Genomic DNA, 16,216 nt, shown 5'->3' with positions numbered 1-16,216 from the left:
CATCAGTACACATATCAGCACGTTGGTCCTTGGACTCAGCACGCTGGCCCTTCCCGTGGACTGTTTGGGTGATTTTGGGCGGGCTGTCTGTTCAGTACACACAGGACGTCCGTGGGTGTATGCCAGCACACACAAGACGTCAGCGGCTGTCTGGGGCTGTCCGTCAGCACACACATGACGTCTGTCGCTGTCCGTATGTGTCCATGTGTGTCCGTCAGCACACACAGGACGTCCGTGGCTGTCCATCAGTACACATATCAGCACGCTGGTCCTTGGACTCAGCACGCTGGCCTTTCCCGTGGACTGTTCTGGTGATTTTGGCCAACCTGGGCTGTCTGTTCAGTACACACAGGACGTCCGTGGGTGTCCGTCAGCACACACAGGACGTCCGTGGGTGTCCATCAGCACACATAAGACTTATGTGGCTGTGTGTGTGTGTCCGTGTGTGTCCGTGTGTGTCCATCAGCACACATAGGACATCCATGGCTGTCCATCAGTACACATATCAGTACGTTGGTCCTTGGACTCAGCACGCTGACCCTTCCCGTGGACTGTTCGGGTTATTTTGGCCCACGTGGGCTGTCTGTTCAGTACACACAGGACGTCCGTGGGTGTCCGTCAGCACACACACGACGTCCGTGTGTGTCCGTCAGCACACACAGGACGTTTGTGGCTGTCCGTGTGTGTTCGTGTGTGTCCGTCAGCACACATAGGACGTCTATGGCTGTCCATCAGTACACATTTCAGCACGTTGGTCCTTGGACTCAGCACGTTGACCGTTCCCGTGGACTGTTCAGGTTATTTTGGCCCACGTGGGCTGTCTTTTCAGTACACACAGGACGTCCATGGGTGTCCGTCAGCAAACACACGACGTCTGTGTGTGTCCGTCAGCACACACAGTGATAGAACCAAAATATGAATCACTCTTTCGGTATGGTTGATATGAACTCAGATCCGAGAGGATTGAGAACTGATGGATCGAGGGGTGATACTAAGGGTTGCTACCAGACTTCGATCGTTGCCGTATGTGACGCACCGGTCCAACAAAAGAAGGATCGAAACTTGGAGATAACCTCACCAAGAAACTAAGAAGTGTTCTAAACAAAAAACAATGAGAGAAACTCATAAAAAGAGAAAAACAATCTGTCTATTTCGTGGCTCTAAGGCCTTATTTATAGGATTACAAGTTGTAGAAATCCAAAGAAGAATGTGCTAAAAACAAGACATAGAAACTAGAAATGAAGACTTTGACTAAAGACCGAAATTAATGATTTTTGTTGAATTCTTTTTCTCATGCACGACCAAGACTTCCTTGCTGACTCCCTCTTGGTATTCTTGATGAGAATGTGCTTTAAATGGACTGAGGAAAGGACTGGTCGGATTTGGAAAGAAACAATCCCATAGTGAACTTTTGATGAACTTTTCTTTGGGCTGAAAAGGACCATTTCGCCCAGCAGCTGAACCAGCTCCGTCTTCAGTGTTACTTAGCTCATTCAGCTCCAAGCTAGTGTCATTTAGCTCACTCAGCTCATCCAGCTCCAGAGTAGTGTCACTTAGCTCACTCAGCTCATCTAGCTCCAAGTAAGTGTCACCTCGTCCAGCTCGTCCAAAGTGGATTCTAGCTCGACCATATGTCTTCAAATGTGAAGTTGGACGGGAAAGACAAGCCCCAGTATGGTCAGATCGGTCATCTGGCCATGGTTCCAGCCAAAGCTCCTTTCCGGACGTATGTGGGACTGTCCAGTACACTGCACAGTCAGTCTGTCCGGTACGGTGAAAAATGTGAACCTCGGTTGAAATGTTCAGAACGTTCTGATCTCCAGGCTGGTTCGGCTCCATGTACTGATCCGTGTTGACCACGGTGTATCATTCCCTCCTTCTTCAAAAGGATTTGTCCTCAAATCCAAAGTACCTATATCAAAAAACGATGAATCAGATACAAAGGAATTAAAATTCATGGAAAATTCAGGGAATGAAAAATATGGACAGAAACTTCCTTGGAGTTTTGAAGTCATTTTCATCAAGGAATTCCAAGTACTTTGGCGTCCATTGGTGCTTGCTCTCCTTAGAAACTGATCATGCTTATCCTGTTTATTCAAAGCAACTAGAGAAACCACATCAAATCTGGTAAAGGAATAATCAAAGGGTTTCTCTATCCTTAAGACACCAAAAACAGGATCCAAGCACTTAGGATAATCATCAAGGACGTGGGCAAGCATTAAGCAAGTAAACTGGTTGCGAAAAATTGATTTATCAATCTCAAAATCAGGCCAATGTGAGAAACTGTTATGGAAAGAAAGAGACAATGCCAAATTTGAAAAATTATCATCATGAACGAAATCAAAAGAATTCTTTGGCCTAAGCAATTTTAGTTCATGCTCTTTCCTACACCAAATCTCTTTCAAAGCACAGCTCAATGAAATCAATTCATGAAAAGGTTTGAGCAAAACGTTTTTCAACCAAGTAAGAATATGTTTTCTCTTTGAAATTCTCGGTTTCAAAACATTTTCATGAAGAGTAGAGGAAATCAACTCATGATCCTTAGAGTGCTTTTGTTTTGGACAGGAAGTTGACTGAGGAAACATATTTGGGTCATGGAGGATCATCAGCTCCAATTGTTTTTCATGTGGTGAACACTTTGCTGCCTCTTTTGTTGGGTTTTCTTTCAAATCATAAAAATGAAAGGAAGGAAGAAAACATTCAAGCTCCATGGGCACGTCAATGGTAACATGCTTCCTGTCATGAAACTTAGAAGTTTTAGAAATACCTCTGGTTTGTTGGCTGAATGAAGGAGGCAGTGCTGTCTTTGGTCTGGCCGGTTTTGGTGGATGGATCATAACTTCCAGATACCATGGCCATTCCTTCTGATTTCGGTCTTTCTGAGAAGCTGGGAGATCCATCTGGAACCCTGTGATCGGTTTTGGCTCAGGCCGCTTCTTTATGGGGCATGAATATCCTTTAGAAATCTGGTACTCGCGGATAGACGGACTGAAGAACCTCTGGTTTGGAAAATTCATAACTTCTTTATCCGGGAAGATTTTCATGCGATTCCAATCCTCAGTGAATCCTTGATGAGTTGGCGTTCGAGTAAAATTTGATTCAAGACAAAAGACTTTCAGACTGTTGAGATATCCCTCTTGGACTGAACCTCTGTCGCTGGCACCAAGGTAGCCGGTTTGAACAACAAAGCTTCTCCAAATCTGAGGTTGTTGGGCACGGCAAATGCTTTCATTCAGAGGCTGAACCTGTCTTTCCTGGATACTCAAAACAAACACTGAAAGACCAGGATCAAATGTGCAAGAGAGATACTTGTTCAAATCAAAAATTAAGATATCATTTCCAAGAACAAGTAGCACACTTTTCAGCCTGTCAAGATGAAAATCGAAGTAGACATTACAGACAAGAATCTTATCAAGATATGCAACAACATTAATCTTTTCCAAAACGTGCATATCATTATCAACATCTGAACACACAAGCTTAAGTTCAGATTGAGAAACAACTATCAAAGACTCAAGACATTTTTCAAAGAATGTGTTGTAGACCAATATATCATCAACACTCAAATCAACAAAATTCTCACAAGATGATCTCAGAAAATTCCAAGTTTTATCATTTTCAAAACTCAAGAGATCAGGCTGCAAAACAGAATCACATAAATCAAGTTCACAAAAACCAGTTTCAGTTTCAAGTGAATTCTGTTCCAGCATCTTTTTAATTAAGAAATCGTCCAAGTCCAGAGAAGATGCAAACAAATCATCAGTGATCAGTCTATGCCTAGAAGAGTTCAGATCAAAGCTATTTTCTTTGAAAACAAACGAATCAAAAGATTTTGTAGCACAAAAATCAGTTTGTTTCAAATCAAGCTCAAGATACTTTTCAAAATGATCAAAAACTTTGCTTTGTTCCAGGGACTGATCAAAGCTCAAAATAATTTCAGAACTGATGCCAAGGTCAGTTTGAAAACGTTGTTGATCAAGAAATTTATCAGGTTCAAAGATTTTAAAAGAATTAATCATGTTTCCAAAATCAGATTTTGAAAAACAATTTTCTTTTATCTTATCAAAACCAAAACGAATCACATCAAAAGAACTGATCTTATCAAACATGTCAGGCAGAGAAATAACTAATTCAGATTTCTCACAGTGCTCTTTAAGATCAGGAAACAAAGGGGCAGGAGATGAAGGAGCAGTGGTTGTGCCGGAATCAAAGCAAAGATGGCTCTCCATAAAGGTGGATATGATGCTAGTTTCTTCTTCATCAAAGACTGGATCAGGTTCGTCCTCCACATCAAAGATAGGTTATGGGACTTCATCCAAAGATATCCAAGTGTCAAGACATGGGCACTGATGTGGAATATCCAGTGGCTCTTCCTCAAAAACCTGTTGAGACAAAACAAGGCTACTCGGATGCTCCGGTTGCAAAACAGTTAGTTCTACATTAGCCTGTTCATTATCATTTATAAACTCAGATTCAAGATAAGGAAGATCACAACTTTCTTCACAAGACATCAAACTTTCAATTGGTTCTTCATCAGTTTCATCAAATATAGGTGAAGAATCTGAAAAATCTTTAAATTCTTCAAAACAGTTTTCAGATTCACCTTGGGTTTTATTACTGATGGAAAAGGATGGCTCAGCTACTGGGGCACGTGTGGATGTGCTCTTCTTTTGGCTCTTGCTGACGTCCTTGAGGGCTTTGTCCACACCCTTCACAAAGTTATCACAAAATTGTTGGACATCAAACTGAAGCAATCGCCTTCTTGGATCAGATTCACCTTTGGATGTATTGACATGCTCTTTGCTCCACCTGTTTGGTTTTTCCTGCACACTAACACACTCATCAAAATAATTCAAAGAAGATTTAAATGAAGATTGAGAGGCTGATGGTCGTGGGGATTTCTCCTTGGTATTTTTCCTTTGAAGACCAAACATTATAACCTGAAAATCTCAACACAAAAGTTAGGAAATAAAACCTCACACTCTCAAGTGTTTAATCTCACCCACTCAAGTGTTTCTCTCAGATTTAGGTGATCACACACAAGTTTCTACTCAATGTTCTAAGAGAACAAATCAAAGAATCTCAATAGGCAAATCCAAGCAAACAAGGGAATTTCTCAAGATAGAAAGATAAGAAATTTTTTTTTTTTTTTTGAAATCCGTTTTAACCACCTCAAAGGCTTGATTTCTCCTCAGCCAGCAGGCTCTCTCTTCCACCACCAATCCACAAAACAAACTTTGAACTTTTTCTACATATTTGTTTTTGAATCAAATCGTAAATCTTTTTTTTATATGGATGGTAATGAGGGGCCCGGATTTAAGAAAGGTAGAAGAAGAAGTGTTTATAAGAAAATAGAAGATGAGAAAGATGAATGAAATAGACAATACCGGAAGAGTGGCTCTGATACCACTTGATAGAACCAAAATATGGATCACTCTTTCGGTATGGTTGATATGAACTCAGATCCGAGAGGATTGAGAACTGATGGATCGAGGAGTGACACTAAGGGTTGCGGAATAGCCCAAAGATACTACCAGACTTCAATCTTTGCCGGATGTGACGCACCGGTCCAACAAAAGAAGGATCGAAACTTGGAGATAACCTCACCGAGAAACTAAGATGTGTTCTAAACAAAGAACAATGAGAGAAACTCATAAAAAGGGAAAAACAATCTGTCTTTTTCGTGGCTCTAAGGCCTTATTTATAGGATTACAAGTTGTAGAAATCCAAAGAAGAATGTGCTAAAAACAAGACATAGAAACTAGAAATGAAGACTTTGACTAAAGACCGAAATTAATGATTTTTGTTGAATTCTTTTTCCCATGCACGACCAAGACTTCCTTGCTGACTCCCTCTTGGTATTCTTGATGAGAATGTGCTTGAAATAGACTGAGGAAAGGGCTGGTCGAATTTGGAAAGAAACAATCCCATAATGAACTTTTTATGAACTTTTCTTTGGGCTGAAAAGGCCCATTTCGCCCAGCAGCTGAACCAGCTCCATCTTCAGTGTTACTTAGCTCATTCAGCTCCAAGCTAGTGTCATTTATCTCACTCAGCTCATCCAACTCCAGAGTAGTGTCACTTAGCTCACTCAGCTCATCTAGCTCGCCCAAGCAAGTGTCACCTCGTCCAGCTCGTCCAAAGTGGATACTAGCTCGACCATATGTCTTCAAATGTGAAGTTGGACGGGAAAGACAAGCCCCAGTATGGACAGATCGGTCATCTGGCCATGGTTCCAGCCAAAGCTCCTTTCCGGACGTATGCGGGACTATCCAGTACACTGCACGGTCAGTCTGTCCGGTACGGTGAAAAACATGAACCTCGGTTGAAATGTTTAGAACGTTCTGATCTCCAGGCTGGTTCGGCTCCATGTACTGATCCGTGGACCGCGGTCTATCACACAGGACGTCCGTGGCTGTCCATCAGTACACATATCAGCACGTTGGTCCTTGGACTCAGCACGCTGACCCTTCCCGTGGACTGTTCGCGTGATTTTGGCCCACATGGGCTGTCTGTTCAGTACACACAGGACGTATGTGGGTGTCCGCCAGCAAACACAAGACGTCCGTGGCTGTCCGTGTGTGTCCATCTGTGTCCGTCAGCACACCCCGGACGTCTGTGGCTATCCATCAGTACACATATCAGCACATTGGTCCTTGGACTCAGCACGCTGGCCTTTCCCGTGGACTGTTTGGGTAATTTTGGCCCACGTGGGCAGTCTGTTCAGTACACACAGGACGTCTGTGGGTGTCCGACAGCACACACAGGACGTCCGTGGCTGTCTGTGGCTGTCCGTCTGCAAACACAAGACGTCTTGGCTGTCCGTGTGTGTCCGTGGGTGTCCACCAGCACACACAGGACGTCCGTGGCTGTCCGTCAGCACACACAGGACGTCCGTGCGTGTCTGTCAGAACACACATGACGTCCATGTGTGTCCGTGTGTGTCCGTCGGCACACACAGGACGTCCGTGGCTGTCCATCAGTACACATATCAGCACGCTTGTCCATGGACTCAGCACGCTTGTCCTTGGACTCAGCACGCTGGCCCTTCCCGTGGACTGTTTAGGTGATTTTGGCCCACGTTGGCTGTCTGTTCAGTACACACAGGGCGTCCGTGGGTGTCCGCCAGAAAACACATGACGTCTGTGGCTGTCCGTCAGCACACATAGGACATCCGTGGCTGTCCGTGTGTGTCCGTGTGTGTCCGTCAGCACACACAGGACGTTGGTGGCTGTCCATTAGTACACATATCAGCACGCTGGTCCTTGGACTGAGCACGCTGGCCCTTCCCGTGGACTGTTTGGGTGATTTTGGCCCACGTGGGCTTTCTGTTCAATACACACACGATGTCCGTGGGTGTCCGCATGCACACACAGGACGTCCGTGGCTGTCCGTGGCACATACAGGATGTCCGTGGCTGTCCGTGTGTGTCCGTGTGTGGCCGTGGGTGTCCGCCAGCACACACAGGACATCCGTTGCTGTCCATCAGCACACACAGGACGTTCGTGTGTGTCCGTCAGCACACACAGGACGTCCGTGTGTGTCCTTGTGTGTCCGTCAGCACACACAGGATTTCCGTGGCTGTCCATCAGTATACATATCAGCACACTGGTCCTTGGACTCTGTAAGACCCGATCCTGGCCGCCTAGGCCGTGGTCGATGCCTCACGTCGCTCGGTTAACTTCCTGGCCGAAGCTCTTAATTTTTGCCCTTTATTTATAATATCGCCTAAAGGCAAGGGCTAACTTAGACCTTAGCTAAAGAGTTCCCTAGTCATTAATAGCCTAGATCCTTTCAACAGATACACAGCAAATTATTCTCTAGTAAACCATTGTTCTAAAACCAATCTAACACTTGTCTGGTCAAATCACCTTAGCCTTGGTCAATTAACTCAACTACCAATTAGCTTAAAGGTCAATCCTAAACCCAAACCAAGCTATACAATTCTGAGGTTCCATTCCCCTAAACCATTCTATCTAGATCTACATAAGTTAATGCTAGATCATACCTTTGCCACATCTTTGGAGCTTATTAGGTCATCGGTCCTCCATTGACACAAATTGCTCTTACTTGACAGCTGCACCATGATCAATCAATGATCTTACTTATGGTCCTTATCTTGACTCCTACATCAAACAGCTCCCCTAGGTACTTAGTCATTCAACCAACCAACCATCCCGACAGACATAAGTAACCTTTGAGAAGTCTCTGAAAGGAAAAGGATATACATCTAGCCTTTCTCGGCTCATGCACAATCCGAAATACTTTTGCCTTATAGGCAATAGTACCAAGTCCATATTCTGGACTGACAAAGCTCATTAGATCCTAATTCAATCAACCAACCATCCTCACATGACTTGGAACTGATGAGTCATCATCTGGTCTGATCGGCCTTGGGACTTAACCCAGACAACAGATATGATTTGTTCATACCAACCGATGCATTCGTTAAACAGGTTAGGACCGACACCTTAAACCATCATTCAGAGGTCAGGTCGTCCATACTCAACCATGATCAGATCTTAGACGGCCTTCCTTGAACAATCACACTTAGGCTCAGTATCTATGGTCTACGACACATAGTACTAGCCACACACTTCGTCATGACTCTCAGTCAATCTCGAAGCTATCAACACCAAGGTTGATATCTAGAAGCAATATATCAATACTCTTACTCCAGCAACGTGACTATCCATACTAGTGTTCGGCCATTGAACCATCGTTATGAAACATTATCCGACCACTAGACTTGATAAGCCATCGTCCACTTAGCATGTACTGATATGACCGACCTTCCATTGCCATCATGTGGGTCTACGCCCTACATAAGGCATATGGCACCTATCCTACTCACCAACCCGAGGTTGATTGTAAGATATCCTACTTAGCCTTTGCGGCTAGAACCATCCAACCACAGCCGGATCATCCATAGTCTCGTCTAACCGTCTGGTTGAGATCTAGGTGCGATCGGCCAGTTATAAGTCCGGCCCAAAGGCTCACGGACCTTCTTACCTGATCCAACCCAAAGCCTGGATCAATACCACAGAGTAAGGCCCAAGCCCAAACCAGATTGCCTTGCAACCGATCAGACCTTGCTACGCAACACTCCGGTTAAACTAACCGTCCGTCCGTTCGACTATGCAGTCGCGGACTGTCCACTTGGTTTGGCCTAAGCCTTGAACCATTGGCACCGTTTGGAACTCACACCCTTTGGGAACTACTACCCTTTGGACACACGTGCCTCTTGGCAACTCATGACCCTTGGCAACTCACACCCATTCAGATATTCCAACCGTTCGACCTAACCGTCCGTATGGACTGTCTGGTCCGTGCGAGTGTCCGGCCTATGGCCAAAGAACCACGCCTTAACCTACACAAGTCATGAACCATTGTGACTGTTCAGGGAAGGGTTGCAACCGTTCAGAACTGAACAGAACCGCCCCTATCCAATCGGATCACCTGAGGCCGGTATAGACCATGCACGCGCCTAACTCGACGGTTATGGACCGCGACCGCATTACTCAACCAGAACCACGGTTATAACCAATCCTAACATATCCACAAGGCCACACTAATGTACAGAAGGAGTAGAAGAAGAATTAGATGAAAAGAATAAGAAGAATGGGACACAATCTAAACACCCATGGCTAGACCGGTTCGGACTGCCCGATGGTCTTAGCCGATGAGTCGGTGGTTACCCCATTGACCCTATTGGATTGAACCACGGCTTTGGAGTCCTTCTCCAGACCTTTCTCTCTACCCTGGGTATTCATAACCAGACGGCCTCCTCTCTCCTAAACCGTTCTCCTTGCCGGAGGTACTAAACCACCACAACCGACCCTTTTCCGGCCGACCTCTCTCTCTCCCTTTCTATTTGGCCTCTGCCTTTGGTTTCTCACGAAACTGATTGACTGCCTTGATCTCTGGTCGTGCATCCTTTATATAGTCAACCAAAGGTCATGTGCGAAGAGTTACATCCCTTCGAAGCATCCTTCTGGGACAGATCTTGGCCATCGATTACAGTCAACGGTCCAGATCAAACCTGTTCGGATATAGAAGGCTCCAGACCTTCTAGGCACGTCCAACCCAAGCCCAGACTTGGTAATCAAGCCCACGGCCTGCCCACAAGAGCCCAACGACTCATGGACCACATGGCCGGACCTCATGGCCCGCCAATGACCAGGACCCGGACCATCGGCCCGAAACCCGAACAGTCTGGCTGAGATGAGCTGACTCCCAGCTGCCTCAGCTGATTGAGCTAGTAGCCCATCTAGTGGAGCTTACCTAGTAGTGGCTGAGCTGTAGTGAGCTTAACCTAGCTTTGTTGAGCTAGTCGAGCTACCCGTTCACTTCGTCCAACTATCGTCTTACTCGTACTAGCTGACTTCTCTCTCTTATAAGGTTAAGTCTCAGCATCCTGACGTCCTTAACCTTCTATCTTGGCCATGGAACGCCTTCCTTAAGGTCCTAAGACCAGCTGGTTCGTTTCCTCGAACCATGGCTTTCCCGACAATCCTATCCAGCACTGGGGACGTGACAAGTCTCCCCCACTTGCAATGGATTTGTCCTCGAATCCGGTGATGATTATACTTTGTCCCAAGACAAAATATTCCAACCGAACTTATTCTAGTCTTGATCAGGGAATAGAACAAGCTTGATTAAGAACCACCAAATGACAACTTTGATGATCAAATTACATTGACCATGGTTGTACAAGTTTCCCCCACTTGATGTACCAGTCAAGCCCTCATGAACTCTGTCCAATCTTTAGGCTGCTCGTCCTACAACGAGTCCTAACATATTGTTATGGTTCTTGCGTCCTTTATGGACAATAAGGTTCATGACCTCAGCCACAACGTACTGGATTATCCCCTTAACCAGCCACAACCTTTTCAGGCTTGGCCACATTGCGATCTTAGTCCCTCCAGACTAAAAACGCCTCAGACTTGACTTCTGTCCTTTACTGGACCTTGTCATAATTCGATCCAAGTCCACTTACGGACGTGATCGTATTCTGGTCCTGGTCCACTCAAGGACTCGACCGTTTAACCCCGACCATAGGTTCATCTTCGAATAGGTCGTGGCCTGATCCTCATCCATTACTGGACTTGATCATTCTCAACCGTAGGTCAAACTCCGACTTGGTTGTACTGCAACCATGGTCCTCTCTCGGACATGGTCAACTTGGGCTCGGCCATCTCGACAGGAGCAATCAGAAACGGACTTTAGGACAGTGGTGCTGTCCCTGGTTCCAGTTCTATCATAAATGGATCCGACCTATCAGAGGGGACACTCTGTAGCGAACGAAACACATCTGGGAACTCGGACACCAACGGGTCCTAAGGAAGATCATTCAGATCAACAGAATTTGCCGCACTCCATAGTGGTAATTGTGGTCAAAAATACTTCACAATCCCGTCTAAGCATCCTATCCTGATGGACTGCTGACACCACTACTTTCCTTAAAGCCGGACTCAGACATTGGATCTCGATACCAACGAGATCCCAGACAGATCAACAGAATTGTCGTGCTCCATAAGTGGTAGTTGTGGTCAAAAATACTTCACAACCCTGTCTAAGCATCCGATTTACTTGGACTGCTGACACCCCTACTTTTCTTAGAGCTGGACTCAGACTCAGACTTTGGTACTGGATCGGGTAAGGGCCAGTCTCCAACTGCACACGAACTTTGTGGCAATCGAGAGTGGCCCAATACTTTCCCAAACAGATTCATGCCTAGGATCATCTCGTGATTCTGTAGGCGCGTGGATATTTTTCTCGATCAAATCTACAGGCAGATTTCTCTCCTGGATCATCACCGGGATATTTTTCATGAGCCCTAGTGAATGCATAATTTCCCCACCGGCTGCCCTCACTAGTCTCGAATCATCCCCAGAACTCAGACAGAACAGATTCTTTCCGACCAGTCCCGGACTAACAAAATTATGTCTAGCCTCTGTGTCGAAAAGTACGTGTGTTTCCACACCACAAATCCACTTGTGGAAACTATCTCAGTGCATGACCACACCACAAAGAACGTCTCATAACATCCCTTATGGCATTGCCAATAACTTGAATACTTCCACTTCCAGTGGATACCTAGATGAGTGAGATCTCTGTTTGACCACACACTTGGAAAACGTCACATACCATTCTCCAAGGCATCTTACTTTTGCGAATGCTCACACCATTCACAAGAGAAATTTTAATATACCTCAATCCCCATCATACTACGGTACTTAAGATCATGTTCTTCCATTCATTTGAACGAACATCATGAGTTTCCTCATTCTTTCCTTGGACGGATTCAGATTGGAATTGATTCATTCCATCTGACTCGATCAATGGAAACCTACCTTGACTTATACCAAGTCCTAACTGATCCATCTGATCAGAAGTCCACTCGTGTACTGGTCATGTAGTGTCTCCCTTGAGTCAGAATTTAATATTGCATATGCTTTACTTATTATGAACGGCCATCAAGGGATAACACTTAACTTCAGTAGAATGCTGCACGTTTATTTCAACCTAAGCCACTCTCTGGTCCATGTTACTTCCCTTGTTCAGGTCATCCATAAACAAGTCTTGCATTGCTTCCATCCCTTCCAACCCGTCTATTACTTCTAAATACTAGATCGACCAAAATAATATTTTACTGATACGAAGATATTCCGAGAAAACTTCGCGATGAAGAAACGCCAATCTTCAAAAACGTCGAGCTTCTAAACCGTCGTGCTTCAAAAATGTGATTCTTCCAAAACTGCCGACTGATCAATCTAAGACATTTCTAACAATGGTAGAGCAGCTTATCTCAACTCATGCTTCACTCACGATCCATTCTTCGACCTTCTCGTACTTCAAATTTCCCGATCGATCTGTATTGCCCGCGACTCAACCACAAAGTTGATGCTCGACCAATATTCTATTTTCTTCGATCCATGTTAAGTCTTAAGTGATCAAAACTTAACATTCCTTCAATTGCTTTGATTCCCAAAAGCTCGGCTCTGGATTCTGACTTTTGCTCTCTCGACCATTTTATTCCAAAGGGCGGGTTATCACATTCTCCCCCCCCTTAATAGAATTCGTCCTCGAATTCTTAGTTGCGCAATTGCTTAGCTTCATGAAATGTTCATCCTTGATGTGTAGTGATGATGTTCAGCTTTTGAATAACTTCGTCTTGCGGTCTTGGTCATAAGATATGGTTCTTTGCTGGCTCGCCTTTCTTTCGGTTTCTTTGGGTCTCCATAAACACTTTGGATTTTGAACTTGCTCCACCTTGATTTCTTCAGTCTTCTTCTAGATTTTCTGATTCTGAACTCGCTCCATCTTAATACATCTCCATGCATTTCCTCGGTCTTGAATCCTTTCATTTCTTCACTTCTTGATTTCTCATGCTTCACTTAATCTCAACTCGTCTTCATAACTCTTTACTTTTCTTGGCCATGTCCCTTTGTGTATACTGTCTAAAGTCGCCATAATCATCTTCATATCTCTTCACTCTGCCTTTCACTGTCCCTTGAGTGTCCTTCCCAATGTCACCACAATCATCTTCATCAATCTTCACTTGAATGATTACTGCGTCTTCTTCTTAGTTTTTACTTTGCTGCCCAACTAATTTCCCATGATACGATCTTGCCAATCTGCGCCTCTGATTACTCCAACCATTTCCTCGATCTCTCATTTCCCAGATACTGATGAAGTCCTTTCCCAACGAAGTCTTGTTTCTTCCCATCTGTCCAGTCCATACCACAGCCCAGTTCTCTGAATCTGTCTCTCCTCTTTCGCTTCGGGTTTGGGTTTGGCCTCGAACTCCCTCCACTTTAAAGTTTTCATCCCTTAAAGTACCGATCAACAAACGCATTTACTCGCTGCAACTCAAAAGAACACCTCACATGCAAGTTAGTAGACAATTAATCACATAATCTACTAACCCAGCAAATACTAACAATGCAACCTAACCGCAATTCTAACTAGCAACCTAACAGTTCTAGATTCCACTATCTCAATCCTAATTCATAAAACAATAAATACTAACGCTGGACGTGACCGGTTTCCCTAATGCCTTTTGTGACGCTTTTTGACTCGATAAAATATTTAAAAACCGATTAAATCATGAGTTCCGGAAGCATGGACGAAACCATGCTCTGATACCACCTCTGTAACACCCCCGAACCGTCCTAAGCATAGGTCGACCACCGGCCAACAATCAAACAAGAACATGACCGACGGACGACCCACACCATGGGTTGGAGATGAAACGCCATCCGGCCAGCCAACAATCAAACAAGAACATGACTGACCGTCCAACCCATCACCATGGTCCGGAAGCGCTACGTGACGGGCTAGGGATGATCCGGTCAGAGTCACAAACTTTACTCCACGACCTAGACCAGTTCATCCACTAACTCGTCCCGCTGCGTCAAGGCATAAGGCTTTGCAACCCGTACCTAGAGTTAGCGTTTTCCGTTAGATTAAGGCCTAAGGCTTTTCAACCCGTACCTCGACCTAACGTTGTGTTAGACCGGACTAGTCAAATATCAGAGTACTCATGAAGCGCATATAAAACAATTACTTTATTAATTCGAGAAATATCCATACATTGATATAATTCGAGACCGGTCCCGGCCTAATGCCAAATCGAGTCAACTAAACACAAATCCACAATACCGTTTACAAAAGGCATGAAAATCTACACCGGCGGTCCTACCGTCCAGCACCAAGCTATCCGATCATCCTTACCTAAAGCGACCTGCAAAAAGGACAACGGAGTTGGATGAGTAACCTAATGTTAATCAGTGAGCTGGCGGCCTCTACCCGCAACCTAGACTCTAACCCGGACAACCCAAAATAACAATCAATCTAGCCCTAGCATGCAATAAAAGCTAAGGCTAAGCAAACCGTTACTAAGTTAGACTTGGCCTCCTGCCACGATCTAGCTTCAAGTAACGGGAACCTGCACTAAAACAAGTCAACAACCAATCCTTACTTAACCATATATACGCCTAAGTTCAGTACTCATGTAGTGTTAGACACTTAGACTATACAAGTATCATTAGTCGATCGACCAACAATCAAACAAGAACATGATCGGCCAACCAATGATACCGCATAGATTTAATATCCACCACCCTTCACAAGCAATCACTCAAACACATACAGGCCAACGTCAGGCCTACACTAACAAAATACACATCAAGCCTAATCCGGTACCTAAGCCAGACTTAGGACTTAATGTCAGAACCTGCAAGCAAATCAATCAACCAAACACAATCACAATAATAAGACTATTAGTAACTACGACTCGATCTAACTCGTAACACTGTATATCGGTGATACACTAACTCGAGGGTTCCATAACCCTCTACGACATTCTAACACAACACAACACACTACCCCGGGAAATGGTGACTTAGTGTTCATCCTCTCTATCGGCAATATCCTATCTTCCTACCACAAAGGCCAGAAGAAGGAACTTTCAACCGACCGCGGCCCACAGTCCTTCGGGTCACCGCGCGACAGCCCACAGTCCTTCGGGTCACTGCCACATTACACCGTCGTGTAATCACTCAGCCATAGGCCATGATCCCGTCTCTCTGAGTCTTCCCGATCCAGCGAATAAGGGGTTTCCTTGAACCCGCTGAATACGAGGCCGAGGAAACACTAATCAACCCCAAACAAGCCTAGTATGTGCGGGTTACGCACATACTGTCGGCACCACTCACACAACACAAACTCAATCTAGAACCTAACGTACCGATAAAGTTCCAGATCCTAACTAGACACTCGACTCCATAATACTAACTAATAGTACCAGTAGTCCGACCTATATGGCCTAAGACCCTGAGTACAAACTACTAAACAACAATATCAATACTAAACAACTCAATCAAACCGTTACCCAGATAGTCCAGCCTCCCGCTGAGAAACTATCTTTAAAGATAACGGGAACCTGCACTCAACAATATCAACACGCAATAATAGAAAACATGATGCATCCTAGCCCTAGTCCTAGTCAGGTTATTAACTCAGTCTTAATTCCATTCATCTCAGCTTAGCCCTTGCTAAACTGAGTCCGGTTCCATAAATAAAATAACCCTAAGGACTCTACCATTCAATAACGTGATCATTCTACTCTATATGCGACTCGATCTACCCTAAATTCCAAGTGGAATTCAAACAAACCAACTCACAGTGTTCTAGGCGAGAAGCTGCTGGT

At 44.8% G+C, this 16,216-nt stretch overlaps 1 protein-coding gene across 1 annotated transcript; it reads right to left on the bottom strand.

Annotated features, from left to right (window-relative positions):
* Positions 1–967: 967 nt before the first annotated feature.
* LOC103828867 lies at positions 968–4,555 on the bottom strand. The gene is made up of 2 exons (XM_033283522.1): positions 2,768–4,555; positions 968–2,662 (listed from the first exon to the last, which is right to left on the bottom strand). Exons 1-2 carry the CDS (start codon positions 4,227–4,229, stop codon positions 1,803–1,805), a joined length of 2,322 nt encoding a protein of 773 aa, XP_033139413.1. The 5' UTR covers positions 4,230–4,555; the 3' UTR covers positions 968–1,802.
* Between the last annotated feature and the right edge of the window lie 11,661 nt (positions 4,556–16,216).

Source organism: Brassica rapa, unplaced genomic scaffold (genome assembly GCF_000309985.2).
Source record: "Brassica rapa cultivar Chiifu-401-42 unplaced genomic scaffold, CAAS_Brap_v3.01 Scaffold0838, whole genome shotgun sequence".
Classification (NCBI taxonomy): domain Eukaryota; kingdom Viridiplantae; phylum Streptophyta; class Magnoliopsida; order Brassicales; family Brassicaceae; genus Brassica; species Brassica rapa.
Note: the sequence above shows the minus strand (reverse complement) of the source record. Positions and strands in the feature narration are given on the sequence as shown.

Bases quoted from the DNA above. Each gene is read 5' to 3' on its own strand.
- LOC103828867 (XM_033283522.1), bottom strand. From the start codon at position 4,229: ATGGAGAGCCATCTTTGCTTTGATTCCGGCACAACCACTGCTCCTTCA. The intron at 2,663-2,767 runs GTATTTCTAAAA...ATGATTTGAAAG, and splicing joins ATTCAGCCAACAAACCAGAG to AAAACCCAACAAAAGAGGCA.